Raw genomic sequence first — 13,685 nt, 5'->3', positions numbered from 1 at the left:
TGAAGTCGCCCCAAAGCCCTGCAGCCAGAAATGAGGAGGGTGATGTACGATCAAAGCCAGACAGAAACGGAGGAGACACGGCCTTGGGGTCTAACCTCCTGATTTTACAGGTCAGGGAACTGCAGGCCCAGCGGCCATGTGGGGGAGTCACCTGGCCGGGGTACACATGGGGTCGTCCCCCAGCACAGACCTCTCCGCCCTGTGTGCAGAGAGAGGCCAAGTGTGCTCGCATGCCTGGGGGATGGCTGGGTGCCGCTGGTGTTTGCTGAGAAAACAGACCTCTATTCTCTTTGCTTCTGCTTTCCCAGGCAGCATTTCATTCCACACACCCCATGGTCCTTCTGAGTCATGTCCCTCTAACTCTTGGTCCCCTGCCAGCACCCACTCCCCTGTTGCTTGCTTTCTTTTCTTTTTTTAATGTTTTTTCCTGCCTATAGACATTAGTATATCTTTTTTAAAAAATCAATTTGTTTATTTATTTATGGCTGTGTTGGGTCTTCATTGCTGCGTGTGGGCTTTCTCTAATCGCAGGGTACGGGGGCTACTCTTCTTTGCGGCGCGCAGGCTTCTCACTGCTGTGGCTTTTCTTTGTTGTGGAGCACGGGCTCTAGGCGTGCGGGCTTCAGTAGTTGTGGCATGTGGGCTCAGTAGTTGTGGCGCACGGGCTTAGTTGCTCCGTGGCACGTGGGATCTTCCCGGACCAGGGCTCGAACCCGCGTCCCCTGTGCTGGCAGGCGGATTCTCAACCACTGCGCCACCAGGGAAGCCCCCCCATGTTTCATCAACGCCAGTCTCGCTTCTTTCCTTCAGCCGACTCCATACCCCTTGCCCGAAGCCCTTCTTTCTGTTCACAGGGAAAAGCCAGTGCTTCCCCTGGGGGCCTGAGGACCCTGCAGAAGCCAAGAAAAGAGGCTCACCCCCCATGCTCTGTGACCTCTGGCAAGTGACCTTCCCTCTGTGAGTCACAGACTACACAGCTTTTCAAAATGAGGTGGTGTGACAGGGCCTCCCAGTTTGGAAATGTTGAATAAAAAGCATGCTAAGAGGACCCCTAGGGCTTACCCGGAGATAGTCTATGTGTGTAAATAGCAGGCAGAGGGTTTGGGCTTTAATTTGTGTTGCTGCCCTCCAAAGGGCAGTGCACACATTGGCCTGGTTGTGCCTTTCCCAGCCCTTTCTCAGGATCTGGGTATGGCTTAAAAAAAGGGAGGTGGAGTCTTGAGTGTCTGTCTTTATCTTTTAGCTCCTGTTGAACTCCTACTGCCAGTATCTGGGGGGCCAGGGGGACGCTTTGGATATAAAAAATATAAAAATAGCCAGCATTTATTAAGTATTTTAGGCCACACGCTGTGCTCAGGTATATTTTTTCTCGTGCAATTTTTGAGATAATTCATATACCATAAAATTCACTCTTTAAAAGATATTTATTTACTTACTTGCTTATTTTGGCTGCTCCGGGTCTTAGTTGCAGCACGTGGACTCCTAGTTGTGGCAGGCATGCGGGATCTAGTGCCCTGACCAGGGATCGAACCTGGCCCCCCTGCATTGGGAGTGTGGAGTCTTACCCACTGGACCACAAGGGAAGTCCCAAAATTCACTCGTTTAAAGCATACGATTTAGTAATTTTTAGCGTACTCACAAGTTCATGCAGCTGACTCCACTGTCTAATTCCAGAACATTTTCATCACCCCCAAAGAAACCCCATACCTGTTAGCAGCCACTCCCCATTTCCTGCTCCCTCCACATCCTGGCTACCTCTCATCTGCTTTCTGCTTCTGTGGAGTTCCTTATTTTGGACCTTTCATATAACTGGAATCATGCAGTTTGTGGTCTTTTGTGTCTGTCTTCTTTCACTTAAAGCATAACGTCTTTAAGTGAAAGGTTCAACCATGTTGTAGCGTGTCAGTACTTCATGCCTTTTTATTTCTGAATGACGTTACATTGTTTGGATGGACCACATTTTCTTTATCCATTCATCTGCTATGGACATTGGGGTTGTTTCTACCTTCCGGCTATTGTGTATAGTGCTGCTGTGAACGGTCATGTCCAAGTTTTTACTTGAGCACCTGCTTCCAGTTTTCTTGGGGTTGTATATACCTAGGAGTGGAATTCTGGGTCATAGGGATTTCTGAGTTTAACCTTTTGAGGAACTGCCAGACTCTTCCCCAGTAGCCGCACTGTATTGCATTCCTGTGCTGGGCTGTGTTTTACTTGGATTGTCTCTTCAGTCCTCACATAAGATTCATGAGCTGTAGATTAATTATCATCACTCTCACCTTTCAAACGGGAAGATAGAAACTCGAAGGGTTTTCAGCCCAGGGTCATACAACCAGCGAGTTGGTGATTCTTTGGCCAGTGCTAATGATGATCGCTAAAGCAGTGTCTCTGCTCCCAGGCCCTGTTCTGTACCATCAGGATGAGGGGCTTTGACTGTGCTGGTCACATGATATCCCTAGTGCCTGCACATATTGGCACTCGCATGGTTATGAAGAAAATGCCATTTTCCCCTGATCCTGGTGGCTTGATAAGAAACTTGAGGGGGAGGTATCTGTTTCTTAGGAGTTCCTATATTCTCCGGTGTTTCAGACTCTTGCTGGGTTTGCATTCTTCTCCCACAGCAGATGCTACAGACCTGCCAGGAGGCTCTCCAACATCTCTCTTGGCAACTTGGCCTGGGGCTGGGGAATGGGATGCATGGAGTGTGTGGAGCAGAGGTGGATTCTTTTTCCAGCGAGCGCTTGTCAGCTTGTCATTAACTTGACCGTTGAAACTGTCCAAGGCCACTGATGACCTGCCCTCCTTTTTCTCCTCCAGGCAAAACCCATTTATGGTGGCTGGCTGCTCCTGGCTCCAGATGGGACTGACTTTGATAACCCAGTGCACCGATCTCGGGTAAGGGCATCAGAGTGAATTCTTGGGTGGAGAATTCACCAAGAGAGGGGCCCACCTAAGGCAGATTGACCGAGTGGAGGACGAAGATGGGGGGTTGAATGGTGGATCCTGGGATGGCGGATCAGCAGGGAACCCCTACCTATTTGGTGAACTTGCAGGTCCCAGTAGTTATTATGCCTCGCCCTCCATTCAAAAGAGATGCACTCGCATGGTGCTACCTGTTTTGTGGGTCAGCTCCACTCTAGAAACAGTTAAATGGAAAAGACCTAAGGGCAGTTCAGCGCACATTTGCATTATGCTAATTAGGGTCCGAGTTCTTTCAGGGCCAATGTTCTGCTTCCTGTAGCCCCCCGCTCTTTCCCCTCCCTTCCTCCCCAGCTGGGAGCTCAGCAGATGAGCAGGAGTGAGGGGAGGCAGGCCTTAAGGGCCAACTTTGCTTGCGTCCCATCTCTCCTGGGCACCCAGCCCCGGGTGGGTCCTGCTGGACACAGGCTACTGCTTGGCCAGGTCTCAGCTGGAGCAGCGAGATGGTCAAACCAGAATCGTCCCGGGTCAGTGGCTTGTTCCTCTGTCAGGGAGCCCCTTTGGATTTGACTCCAATTAAAACATGCTTTCTTTTTCCACACGCTTTCCTCCAGGTACTGCCGCCTGCCCCCTTCCCCAGGGCCTCTGCCCTGCCTCTGGGTCTCTGCTGCCCCCAGCCTGAATGTTACACTCTGGGGTGGGGCCTTGGTACCCCACAGAACTTGCTTTGTATCTGGGATCTTTGGGCTTCCTTCCAGAATGGGTTTTAATTTTAAAAACAACAAATAGGAGCCTTGGAAATATTTCTTGGGAAGAGTCCAGTGGCCCAGCCTCTACAGGTCCTCTTTGCAAGGCCATGTGAGTGCCCTGTTCCTGCCACCCAGGCGTGAGGACAGCCAGAGCGACTGTGTTCCAGTGGCTGCAGTAACCAGGGAACAGCCCTCTTTCCTCTTTTGTATTTAGGTCATACAGAATTGCCATTTTCAGCTTCTGATGGGAAAATCATTATTACAAATGATATAATTCTGGCCCAAAGCAAAGAGACATGATATTTTAGTTAGTTCTTGTGGCCTTATTGCCAGTAAAAGTATGAATTTTGTTGGGCTTTTGGAAATGTTGAAAATAGGTCACGGATCTTCATGATGATTTTTGGGATTTGGGGACCAGCAGTCTCACGTTCTAGACATTTCCCCCCCACAAAAAGGAAGGGCCTTTCCATTCCACTGTCAGTGCCATTGGACCTCCATCAGCCGCTGGTGGCCTAGCCTTTGGGTGGAGGGCAGCGAGGGGGCAGGGGCACCCTTTGCCGGTCACTCCCTCCCTGGATGTCAGAGTTGTTCCCACTGGCCTCCCTCCTCAGTTTTGATTTTTGTTACTTCTGTCCCCTTCAGTGAATACTGGTGCCCGGCTGGCTTTTTCCCTTTTTCAACCTCCCTGTGGGTCACTGGAACAACCAACCCTTTTATACCATTTTTCCAGATTTTTTCAAAAGTGGGGAATCAGTGCTTGGCATTCTCAGGTTATCCCATGTCATGTCAGGTAATTCATCAAATTAATATTGACACATTATTAGTAATGAGCTCTGTGCTTGGTACATAAAGAATACAAAAAGGTGACCCAGACATTGCCTCTGCTCCTTTTTCTGAGGAGCTTACAGATTAAACTAGATCAGGCATCTTTTAAAATCTCAGTGATTGGGAACACACTGGGTGGTTTGGGCCTCTCCACTGGCCCAATCCTGGCTGACGAGGCACTGTTCTTCTACCCCTGGGCCCCAGAAATGGAAGCTGTGCAGCCAGCGTGCCTCAGAGGCAGGCTTGTCAGGCGCAGGGGCTCGGCAAGTGGAGACGGGCCAGAACCCTCCCGACACCCTCTGTGTTCCGTTGCAGAAATGGCAGCGCCGGTTCTTCATCCTCTACGAGCACGGCCTCTTGCGCTACGCCCTGGATGAGATGGTGAGTGTCCTCCTCCGCCCCTCCCCTCTCCTGCCCCGGCCTTCGCCAGGCCCCTTCGTTGCGGTGGTGTCGGCCTTGTGGCAGCTGTGTGCTCTTGCTTCGGCTTCTGCTCGGGAGGCTGGAGATGTGGAAGCCCGTGTGGCAGCTGGTTGCAGCAGCCCTCACAGCCCCGACCTTTGCCTCGAGGCGCCTTCAGTGGCCACGGGTGAGAGTCACGGTGAGGGAGGAAGTCACTTCTGTTCAGGGTGGTAGGAGCGCCTGGTTAGAGAGAAGCGGAGGAGGTTGCGGGCCCGCGGGAGCAGGTGCGGCCGCCCTGGGTGGGCGGGTGCCAGCTGACCCCCGCGGATCCGTGCGTAGTGCAGGGCTCCTCTCAGGTCCGTTGCTGGAATTGGTGTCGCTCATCGTATTTGATGTTCAGAGGTCTCCTGGCCACAGGGTTAGTGTTCTGGTCACTGAGCCAGGGTGTACGGGCTCCATCCTGTCCTGTCACCCACCTGATTTGTTTCCTGGGCTGGATGAGTATTTACCAACCAGGTAGAATATTCTGGCTTTTCTTTTCCCACCCATTTTGTCTCCTGACTTTTTTCTAAAGGAGATCAGTCTGTCCTAACTAATCTAAAGTATGACTGAGTTCCAAGCTTTATAAAGGATTGAAGGTGGAAGCTTTGAGTGCCTTTTCCTGTTCCATTGGCGTGTGTGTGTGTGTGCGTGCGTACCTTTGTGTGGGCAGCATTGTTAAACTGGGACTGTCCAAGAACATCTGTTCACACCATGTAAGACAGGTTGACCCCACCCCTTTCAGAGTTCATTTCCTTGCTGCAGGGGTGAGAGCAGGGTTCTGGAAGTGTGAGCACAGCACCTTGTAGTCTGTTGGGACACTTGGATGTTCGGTGGTTATCACAGCTGATACGTGACCAGGCCATCGGTGTTTCCGTTTCCATGTGGGGTCTTAATCTTTGTGATGCGTTTTCCATTTTGTTTGTGGGACAAGTTAATGGGTATGATATCTAGGAATGGGAATTAATAGGTATGATACCTAGTTCTGTGTTGACTATTTTGCCTCATTGGTTCCTTCAAAAAAAGAATTTTCTTCTTTTTCATTCTTTCTGATGAGCATATTTGTACAACGTGGGTGGTCCACAGAGGGTTTTTGCCGTGGAAACGTCTGTGGTCCAGAGTAGTTTGAGGCGACTGGGTTGGTACCACCGGTGGTGGTAGAATTTACTAGAGGCAGGAGCAGTGGGGCGGATTCACCTGGACACTCATTTCCTTTGGTGACTCAGCACTGCCCTCTGTGTTCTCCTGACTTGACCGTCATGTCAGCAGGCGCCCTGGGGCGGGAGGTGGGCTCCGACCTGCCTGGAGGTTTACTTTGTCCTCCCTGTGCCTGTCTGACTGCTGTTAAGTTCCGCAAAGACTAACCATAGAGAAGGGGCCTTGGAGGTCACTGGATGACATCCAGGCTGGGCCGGGCCATGAACCAGCCCAAAAAACAGAATTTTCTGGACTCGGCTTGGAGGCTGATTCTTCTCGTCAGGAAATCTTTCTTTAGGTCCAGCTGGAGTCCGGTATAGTCCATGGTTCTCTTCAGCTGCACGAGCCTGAGGGCGGCTGCTGGGCACAAATGCACAGCACACGCTGGTCCGAGAGCTGCTCCTGCACGACTGGGACTGTGAGCCGTGGGCGACACCCGGCTGTGCCTTCCGGTCTCCCCACAACCTGCCCGTCCTGTGCTGCTCGGGCGGAGGTGGGACGTGCCAGCCATGGAGAAGAAGGAAGCCGGGGAAAACCGGGGCTGCGGAGAGGGTGTTCGGGGTGCCCAGAGTGGAGGGATGGGCTCAGGTCACTCTGGCAGATCCCCGTGGGGATGAAGAGACTGACCGGTGCTGCTCTGTGGCCCAGACTGCAGTGCAGGGACACGGCCCTCCCGAGGTGAAGGGGCATCATTTCTGTGAGTGACAGGAAAGAGTAGCAGTTGTGTTGAAATACCTTTAGAGCGGCGTGGTTTTCCCTGTTGCGTTAGGAAGGCCCCGTGGGGGAAGTTCTGAGGAAGCCTCCGGGCCGTGTGCGCGAGGAGGCTGCTGAGGGACGGTCAGGTGCCGGCCGCCCGGTGGTTGGCGTTGACGGCCGTTGCCTTGGGGGCTTGCGGGTGGGCTCCTCCTTGTGGGGCTGGAGTGGCCTCTCCCACCCCGTGGTCTGCGTCAGGCCTTGTTCTTCGTGGCCGCTCCCCAACCCAGAGGCCAGTTTTCCTGAAGCCTAGACTCCCGCCTCCACCTGGAGCAGAACACCATGCGTGCAGACTTGTGTGTGAACCAAGTTCCAGTCGTGCCAGAATTTTCCTCTCTGAGTACCTAGAAGTGGAGCCGTGGTCCTCAACTGGGCACCTTGTGCCTCCCGGGGCTGCCCGGCAATGTCTGGAGTCATCTTTGAGTCTCACAGCTGCACGAGGGTGCAGAGGTGCTATTGGCGTCTAGTGGGTGGAGGCCAGGGTGCTGCGAAACAGAGTGTGATGCCCAGGATGGCCCCACAGCAGAAGGTGATCCAGCCCCAAGTCCACAGTGCTGGGCTGAGAGACCCTGTGTGACCTGGTCCGTGGCTTACTTTTTTTTTTTTAATTGTTTGACTTGCTATCATCCCGGTTCTTAAAAGGTTCAGAAGGCCCTACCCCTCAGATTTCCTGGGAGTGAGGGAGGTGATGGGCAGGGTTAGCCTGCTGGCTGGGATGGTGCGTGCTGCGCCTGGAATAGGATGGGCCTGTTCCTGGTGGGGAGGGGTTTCTGTGGGGTGTTCTTGCACATCAGACGACCACAGGGCCAGCAGAACTGCTTGTGTGGCTCTCTGCCGGGGAGTGGATAGGCACCGCTTCCTGTGGCAGCTCAGGGCAGTTCAGACCTCTGTACCTGTATAATAGGCCCATCTTGGTGTTGGTCTCCAAGAGCAGCAGCTCTGAGCAGCCGGTAGCCACTGCTGATCGTGCCACTGCTGCCAAGTTTAGCTTTAGCTCTCCCCCTTCCCCCACCCGCCCCATCCCTCCCCAGGAATCTACTGCATGTAATAAATTAGCGTTTTATGGCTGGGACCTTAACACTTAATGACAATCTGTTTCAAATTGTTATTTGGACTTTTATACAGTATTACTATTTGTTTTCATTTGCTTAAATGTTATCTTACCTACCGGATGGTACCTTTTTTCGTCAGTGCTGGGCCCCCAATAGTTTTTGGATACGTTTTTGGTACCTTCGTATTATCTGACCTGGGGTTTGGGTAGCGCAGACCTCGTAAACGTTTGTAAATGCGTTGCTGCAGGATCTCTGTCTCAGCGCGGGGGGGGCGGGTGGGGGGGGTGGGGGGGTGGGGGGGGCCTGGGCGCTCCTGGGGGAGGGGTTAGGTGCGCTTTGCATCGAAGCTCTTAGCGGTTCCTCAGCAGAAGGGAGGATGCGCTCCAGAGCATAGGGCGGGGACCCGGAGGGGCATCGTGGTGGCCAGGAGGCCCGGAGGAGGAGGGCTGCAGTCCCCGGGTCAGCGCCTGCCTGGAGGGCTGTATCGAGGGGCCCTCCTGCGTGGGCTCTTCTGCTGGGTCTGGGGCCTCAGGCTAGTCTGGCTCCCGGGGTGACTGTTGCCTTCTCTTCCAGGCAGCTCTGAGATGGGACTAACCTCCGGGAGTCACTTTTCCTTTTTTGGGAAATTTCTTTCTCGATACACCCACATACCCTGTAACCGTTGGGTGTGGAGGAGAGGCAAATTGCCCAAAAAAGGAAAAAAAAAATCTCAAACGCAGGCCGAGGTGAGGTGGGCTCAGGGCAGCCTCACAGACAAGTGGGAGCCTGAATAGTTTGGCTGCGCCTCTGTTTCTTCAGGAGTGGACAGAGTGAAGAATCTAGAAACCCAGGCTGCTGCCTCTCTCTCTCCTCTGCTTTTGTTTTTCCCTCTGTGCTCTGCCTGTTTGTTTACCAAATTCTGCCACTTTCCTTGAGCTTTTGGGGACTGATGTAAAGCTAAGGTGCTGGGGTCACTAGAAGGCTTTCCTGAAGAAGCTCCTCATCCAGAGGGGGATCCAGGGCCCCGAGTTTCAGGTGGAGCCGCTGGGCTGTGAGGCTCTGGGGCTCCGGGGGGACTGTGTCCGATGAGCTCTGGCAGCCTTGTCTCGATTTCGTCTTCTCTTCCTTTCTCCTCCTGGAAGCCAGGCCAAAACATGTTTTGTTGTTGTTGTTTGCTTTTAAACTGTGGTAAAATATGTGCAACAAAATACACCATTTTAGCCATTTTTGTTTTGTTATGTTTTTTGCGGTACGCGGGCCTCTCACTGCTGTGGCCTCTCCCGCTGCGGAGCACAGGCTCCGGACGCGCAGGCCCAGCGGTCATGGCTCACGGGCCCAGCCGCTCCACGGCACGTGGGATCCTCCTGGACCGGGGCACGAACCTGCGTCCCCTGCATTGATAGGCGGACTCTCAACCACTGCGCCACCAGGGAAGCCCTAGCCATTTTTAAGATTATAGTTCAGTGGCATTAAGCACGTTCACATTGTTGTGCAGCCATCACCACCATCCCTCTCTAGAACCCCTTCCATCTTCTAGGCTGAAACTCTGTCCCCGTTAAGCCCTCACTCCCCATCCCTCCCCCAGCCCCCACCACATACCCTTCTGCTTCCTGCCTCTACGGATTTGAGGACTCTAGGGACCTCCTGTAAGTGGGGTCATATGGTATTTGTCCTTCTGTGTCTGGCGTATTTCACTTAGCATAATGTCCTCAAGGTTCATTCATGTCAGAGCATATGTCAGAATCTCCTTACTTTATTTTATTTTATTAAAAAAATTATCTCTTTATTTAATTTGGTTGTGCTGGGTCTTAGCTGCGGCATGTGGGATCTAGTTCCCTGACCAGGGATTGAACCCAGGCCCCCTGCATTGGGAGTGCGAAGTCTTAACCACTGGACCACCAGGGAAGTCCCAGAATCTCCTTATTTAAAAAAAAAAAAAACAAAATTCTGGCAGGTCTAATGCTGTTGAACTCTTTCTGCTCTGAAACAAACTGACCCTGGGTCTTTCCTTTGTGGGAAGCGTGTAGAGGTTGTACCCATGCTTCCACGGCAGGTGTGTGGGGTGTCTCCCCCATCCTCTGCCCTGAGAGTCCTAGAAAGTCAGGACAGACCAGAGCTTTGCGCCTTCACAGGGGCCATGCTGCAAGGGCTTCAGTGTGCTTCACATCCCTACACATAGCAGGGAGAACACTTTTCGCCCTTGGGTGCCTTGTTCGAGGGCAGCTGTGGGTTTTCAGCCCCCTAGGAGGAGACGCTCCAGCCTGAGAAGTCACCCTTGGGGTCTGTGCTCGCATGTGAAGTGGTGGGCTTGGTCTGAACGCTCTTCAGAGGATGCTGAGTGCTAACAGGGTAGGGTTCTGGCTCCTTTACATTTTCCTTCCTGTAGGACCAAGTCTTGGAGGTTGCTTTGATCCCAGGACGTTTGCCTACTTCATTCTCAATGAATTTGGGCCCCAGGGGAGCATGGGGAGGGACTCACCTTGGCCCTGCTGCCAGTGGGGACTGTCTTTGAGGTTCTCTCGCTCCTCTGCAGCTGAGTCCCCATCGCATCCCCTGCTCAGAACCTCCTGAGGGCAAGGCCCAGGTAGCCACAGTTTAAATAACCATTTCCTGCAATTTTAAGAAGCACAGACATTGGAGAAGCCCTGCTTTAAGCGCTGGCTCTCCTCCCCCTTGCTAGGCAGGCCGATGCGTCTGAGTCAGTGGTAACCACAGTGGCTGTTGTGTCCGTAGCAAAGGGCCGTGGGGGGAGAACACACGGCCAAAAGAAGGTTCCTCTCACGGTGACGCTCACAGCCTGTTGGGACCCACGTGGACGCGTGAAGGTTAAATACCAAGCCAACCTCAGTGCGCATGCTCTTCAGGGCAGTGGATGACTGGGGAGTCAGAGGAGTCTTCTAGGAGGAGAGAGGGGGCCTTGGCCACCATCCTGCTGGTCACAGGGTTGGGGAGGGGGCGCATGCTCAGCCCGGTGCTCTGTGTTTGTTCTTCAGGCACGACCTCTAATGTGATGGTCACGTCAGTATTGCTTGACAGATACTGTTACTCTGTTTCACGGAAGAAACTGAGGCCCCGAGAGATGGTGGCATCACTCAACTTACGAGTGACAGAACTGGGATTTGTGAACTGGTGAGACGCCTTCTGGGAGAATGACGGGGTCCTTCCCCTGCTGTGTCTAGTGATGGGCGGCTCTGCGTGCCGTGTGGGAGGTGGCGCTGGCCGAGGGCCAGGCTGGCTCTTGGCCTCCTGCCCACCCCTCGGGTCTGTGCAGCTCTAGGAGGTTCTCATGTGCCTTCCAGCTCGCTGAACTAAACTAACTTCAGGCCTGTAGTCCGAGTGTGTGGACGTACGTTCAGAGATGTGTAGAAATCAGAACAGTACTCAGCTCCGTGCCGGTCTGAGCTGCGGAGAAGCTTCCCCACGTCTGATGTTTTACGGATTAGTCTCATGTCTTTAGATTTATTTTTAAACCCGTCATGTGTTTGGCCTGGCTTCGGCCTTCGTACTTTTCCACGCAGTTTCAGCCTCCAGGGCACAGAGGCAGGCCTGCTGTGTCAGGGTGCCGGGAAACTGAAGGGTGTAGGGAGAGAGCGTTGGTTTGGGGTCCAGTAACTAAGGGTTTTACTCTGGTTCCTCTCTTTCTGACTGAGTGTCCTTGAGCAGGGCCTCCTCCCTGCCTGATTTCCCTCCACAGAAACCTCGTGGTGGTGTTGGGCCCACAGTGAACCTGGGCTTCCTTCCGTCCCTTCCTCTGCTCAGCTGCTCTTCTGCAGTCCTGTGCTTGCCGTGGTAAAACTGGTAGTTTTGAAAAATAGCTTTGAACTTGGAAGTGTTCTCATCCTTACGCTAGCCTGTGAGCAAGATGCGGGCTGTTACAGAGCAGAAGCCGTTCCCGGGCCCTGCAGATGCACCACGTTCCACTGGGCCTCCTGGTGCTGTCACAGACAGGTTGGGAGACCTCTGTCTTTCAGTGGAATTCTGCACAGAAACTTAATACAAGTTTTAAAACTGATACAGTCTGGCGCTACTTTAGTTGAAATTGTGGGATACTCCCACCCCTCCTTCACCACCCCCCCACCCCACCCCCCAGCTGCAGAGAAGAATATGCCTTGACTGGACAGACCTGCTTCTGAGGTAGAATCATCTGGGTGTCTGAAGGCCCAGTCCACTAGCCTGCATGAGCAAGGCACCTCTTCTGTGTCGACCATTTAATTAACTTAGTTTTCCAAAATAATGAACTTTTAAAAAAACATTTGCAGAAGCGGTAAGTGCTTTGCCAGTGTTGCTGGATGTGTGAACAACACCCATCTTTCAAGGTAAACTCTGAGGCCTCTGCAGGGGCTGTTGTTCGTGAGGAAAAGCAGAGAGTGGCTCTCCACCCTCAGTGGCTCAGCCTGGGGGAGAGCTCAGGAGTCATGCACCCGCTGGGCTGTCTAGAAGGTGATTCCAGGGTGTTGAGGTGTTTTACTCCTGCCTGCTTTAATTTTCTAGACTTGGGGGCTGTAGATAGGGGGCTTACCCTATCTTTACTTAATCATGACAAGCTACACATCATTTTCACCTCTTTGGGAGGGATGTTGTAGCATTTAATTCCTTAATGACCCTTACGTATGTTGCGGATAAAATAGAGTCTGTAAATGTGTATTCTGTATGCAAGGGCTTCCTTGGCTGGAGGTGTGTGTAGTCTCTTGGGGCGGGTGTGGATGACAGCATGAGGGGTGGGTGCAGAGAGGACCCTGAGCTCTGCCTCTGGGCTTCCTGCAGGCCGCTTTGCCCTAGAGCATCTTTGGGTCAACTTCCAGTTACTTGGAAATGTTACAGTGAGTGAGCAAGGAAGGGCAAGATGAACCCAGTTGGGACTGGGAACCCCTCCCAACTGACAGCACAGCCTTCTTGTCAAAAGGTCAGGGGTTAGCGGTGAAACTCACAAGTGTCACATGCCTTCTTTCCTCAAGTTTGACTCACTGGGACGCAGGAGACTTCACCCATTAGAATGAAGCATCCCTGTGTACAGATGTTGTTCCCTGGAAACTGGTGGCCGAACTTTAAGTCCTTCCCTGCACTCCCCTCCTTTTTACTGAGTTGAGGAGGAGCTTGGAGACACGGGCTTGTTACGATGTCCGAGCCTGGTGTCTGTTGGAAGGTGCAGCGTTCTGCCTCTGGTAGCTTTTTGTTGGCATTTACCACTCTGCATGCTGACTTGGCTGACATTTCTCAGTATGGAACAGCTGGGGGATGGAGGCCACCAGCAGTTAATTATGGGGCTGTTTGGGATGAAGAACAGAGGTTTCTAGAGATGAGCTGGTCCAGATGTCCATTTGTGGCTGGGGAAACCCAGCGAGGAGGGGCTCAATCAGTAGGTGTGGGGCAAGCAGTCAGGTTCCTGGTTGCCTCGTCCCAAAGGGAAGGGCTAACTGTTAGCATGGGGGGCCTGAGTCTGGGGCAGGGCAGATGTTCTGTGCTTTCAGTGTTAGGGTCTGTCACCTGGTGGCCTGAGCCTTGTAGAGGAAAGAAGTTAGAGAAGAACACATGGGAATGAGTGGCTACAGAGGGTCAGGTAGAAGGGAGCAAATACATACCTGCCAGGTGGGCTAGGAAGGCTCTACAGGTAACCCTGAATCATTCACAAGAACCAGGAGAAGACACAGGCACCACTCCCAGGTGGGTCCAGGTCAGACCGATCTCCTTCCTCTGTCCCTTGTCCCCAGGGCGCATGTTTCCGTGTGGGTCTCCCTCTACAGGGCAGTGAGCACCTCGAGGCAGAGGCTGCTATTTG

The 13,685-nt window shown here is 53.0% G+C and overlaps 1 protein-coding gene across 3 annotated transcripts in view; it reads left to right on the top strand.

Moving 5' to 3' along the window:
- The window catches only part of MPRIP (myosin phosphatase Rho interacting protein), a 136,424-nt gene that overhangs the window by 32,715 nt on the left and 90,024 nt on the right, over window positions 1-13,685 (top strand). For all 3 annotated transcript variants that reach the window (XM_059998493.1, XM_059998491.1, XM_059998492.1), the window contains exons 2-3: window positions 2,815-2,892; window positions 4,806-4,871. In XM_059998493.1, coding sequence (XP_059854476.1) covers window positions 2,815-2,892; window positions 4,806-4,871 — 144 coding nt within the window. The remainder of the gene's footprint in view (window positions 1-2,814; window positions 2,893-4,805; window positions 4,872-13,685) is intronic.

Source organism: Delphinus delphis, chromosome 19, assembly GCF_949987515.2.
Source record: "Delphinus delphis chromosome 19, mDelDel1.2, whole genome shotgun sequence".
Lineage (NCBI taxonomy): Eukaryota > Metazoa > Chordata > Mammalia > Artiodactyla > Delphinidae > Delphinus > Delphinus delphis.
This window is presented reverse-complemented; position numbering and strand designations above follow the sequence as displayed.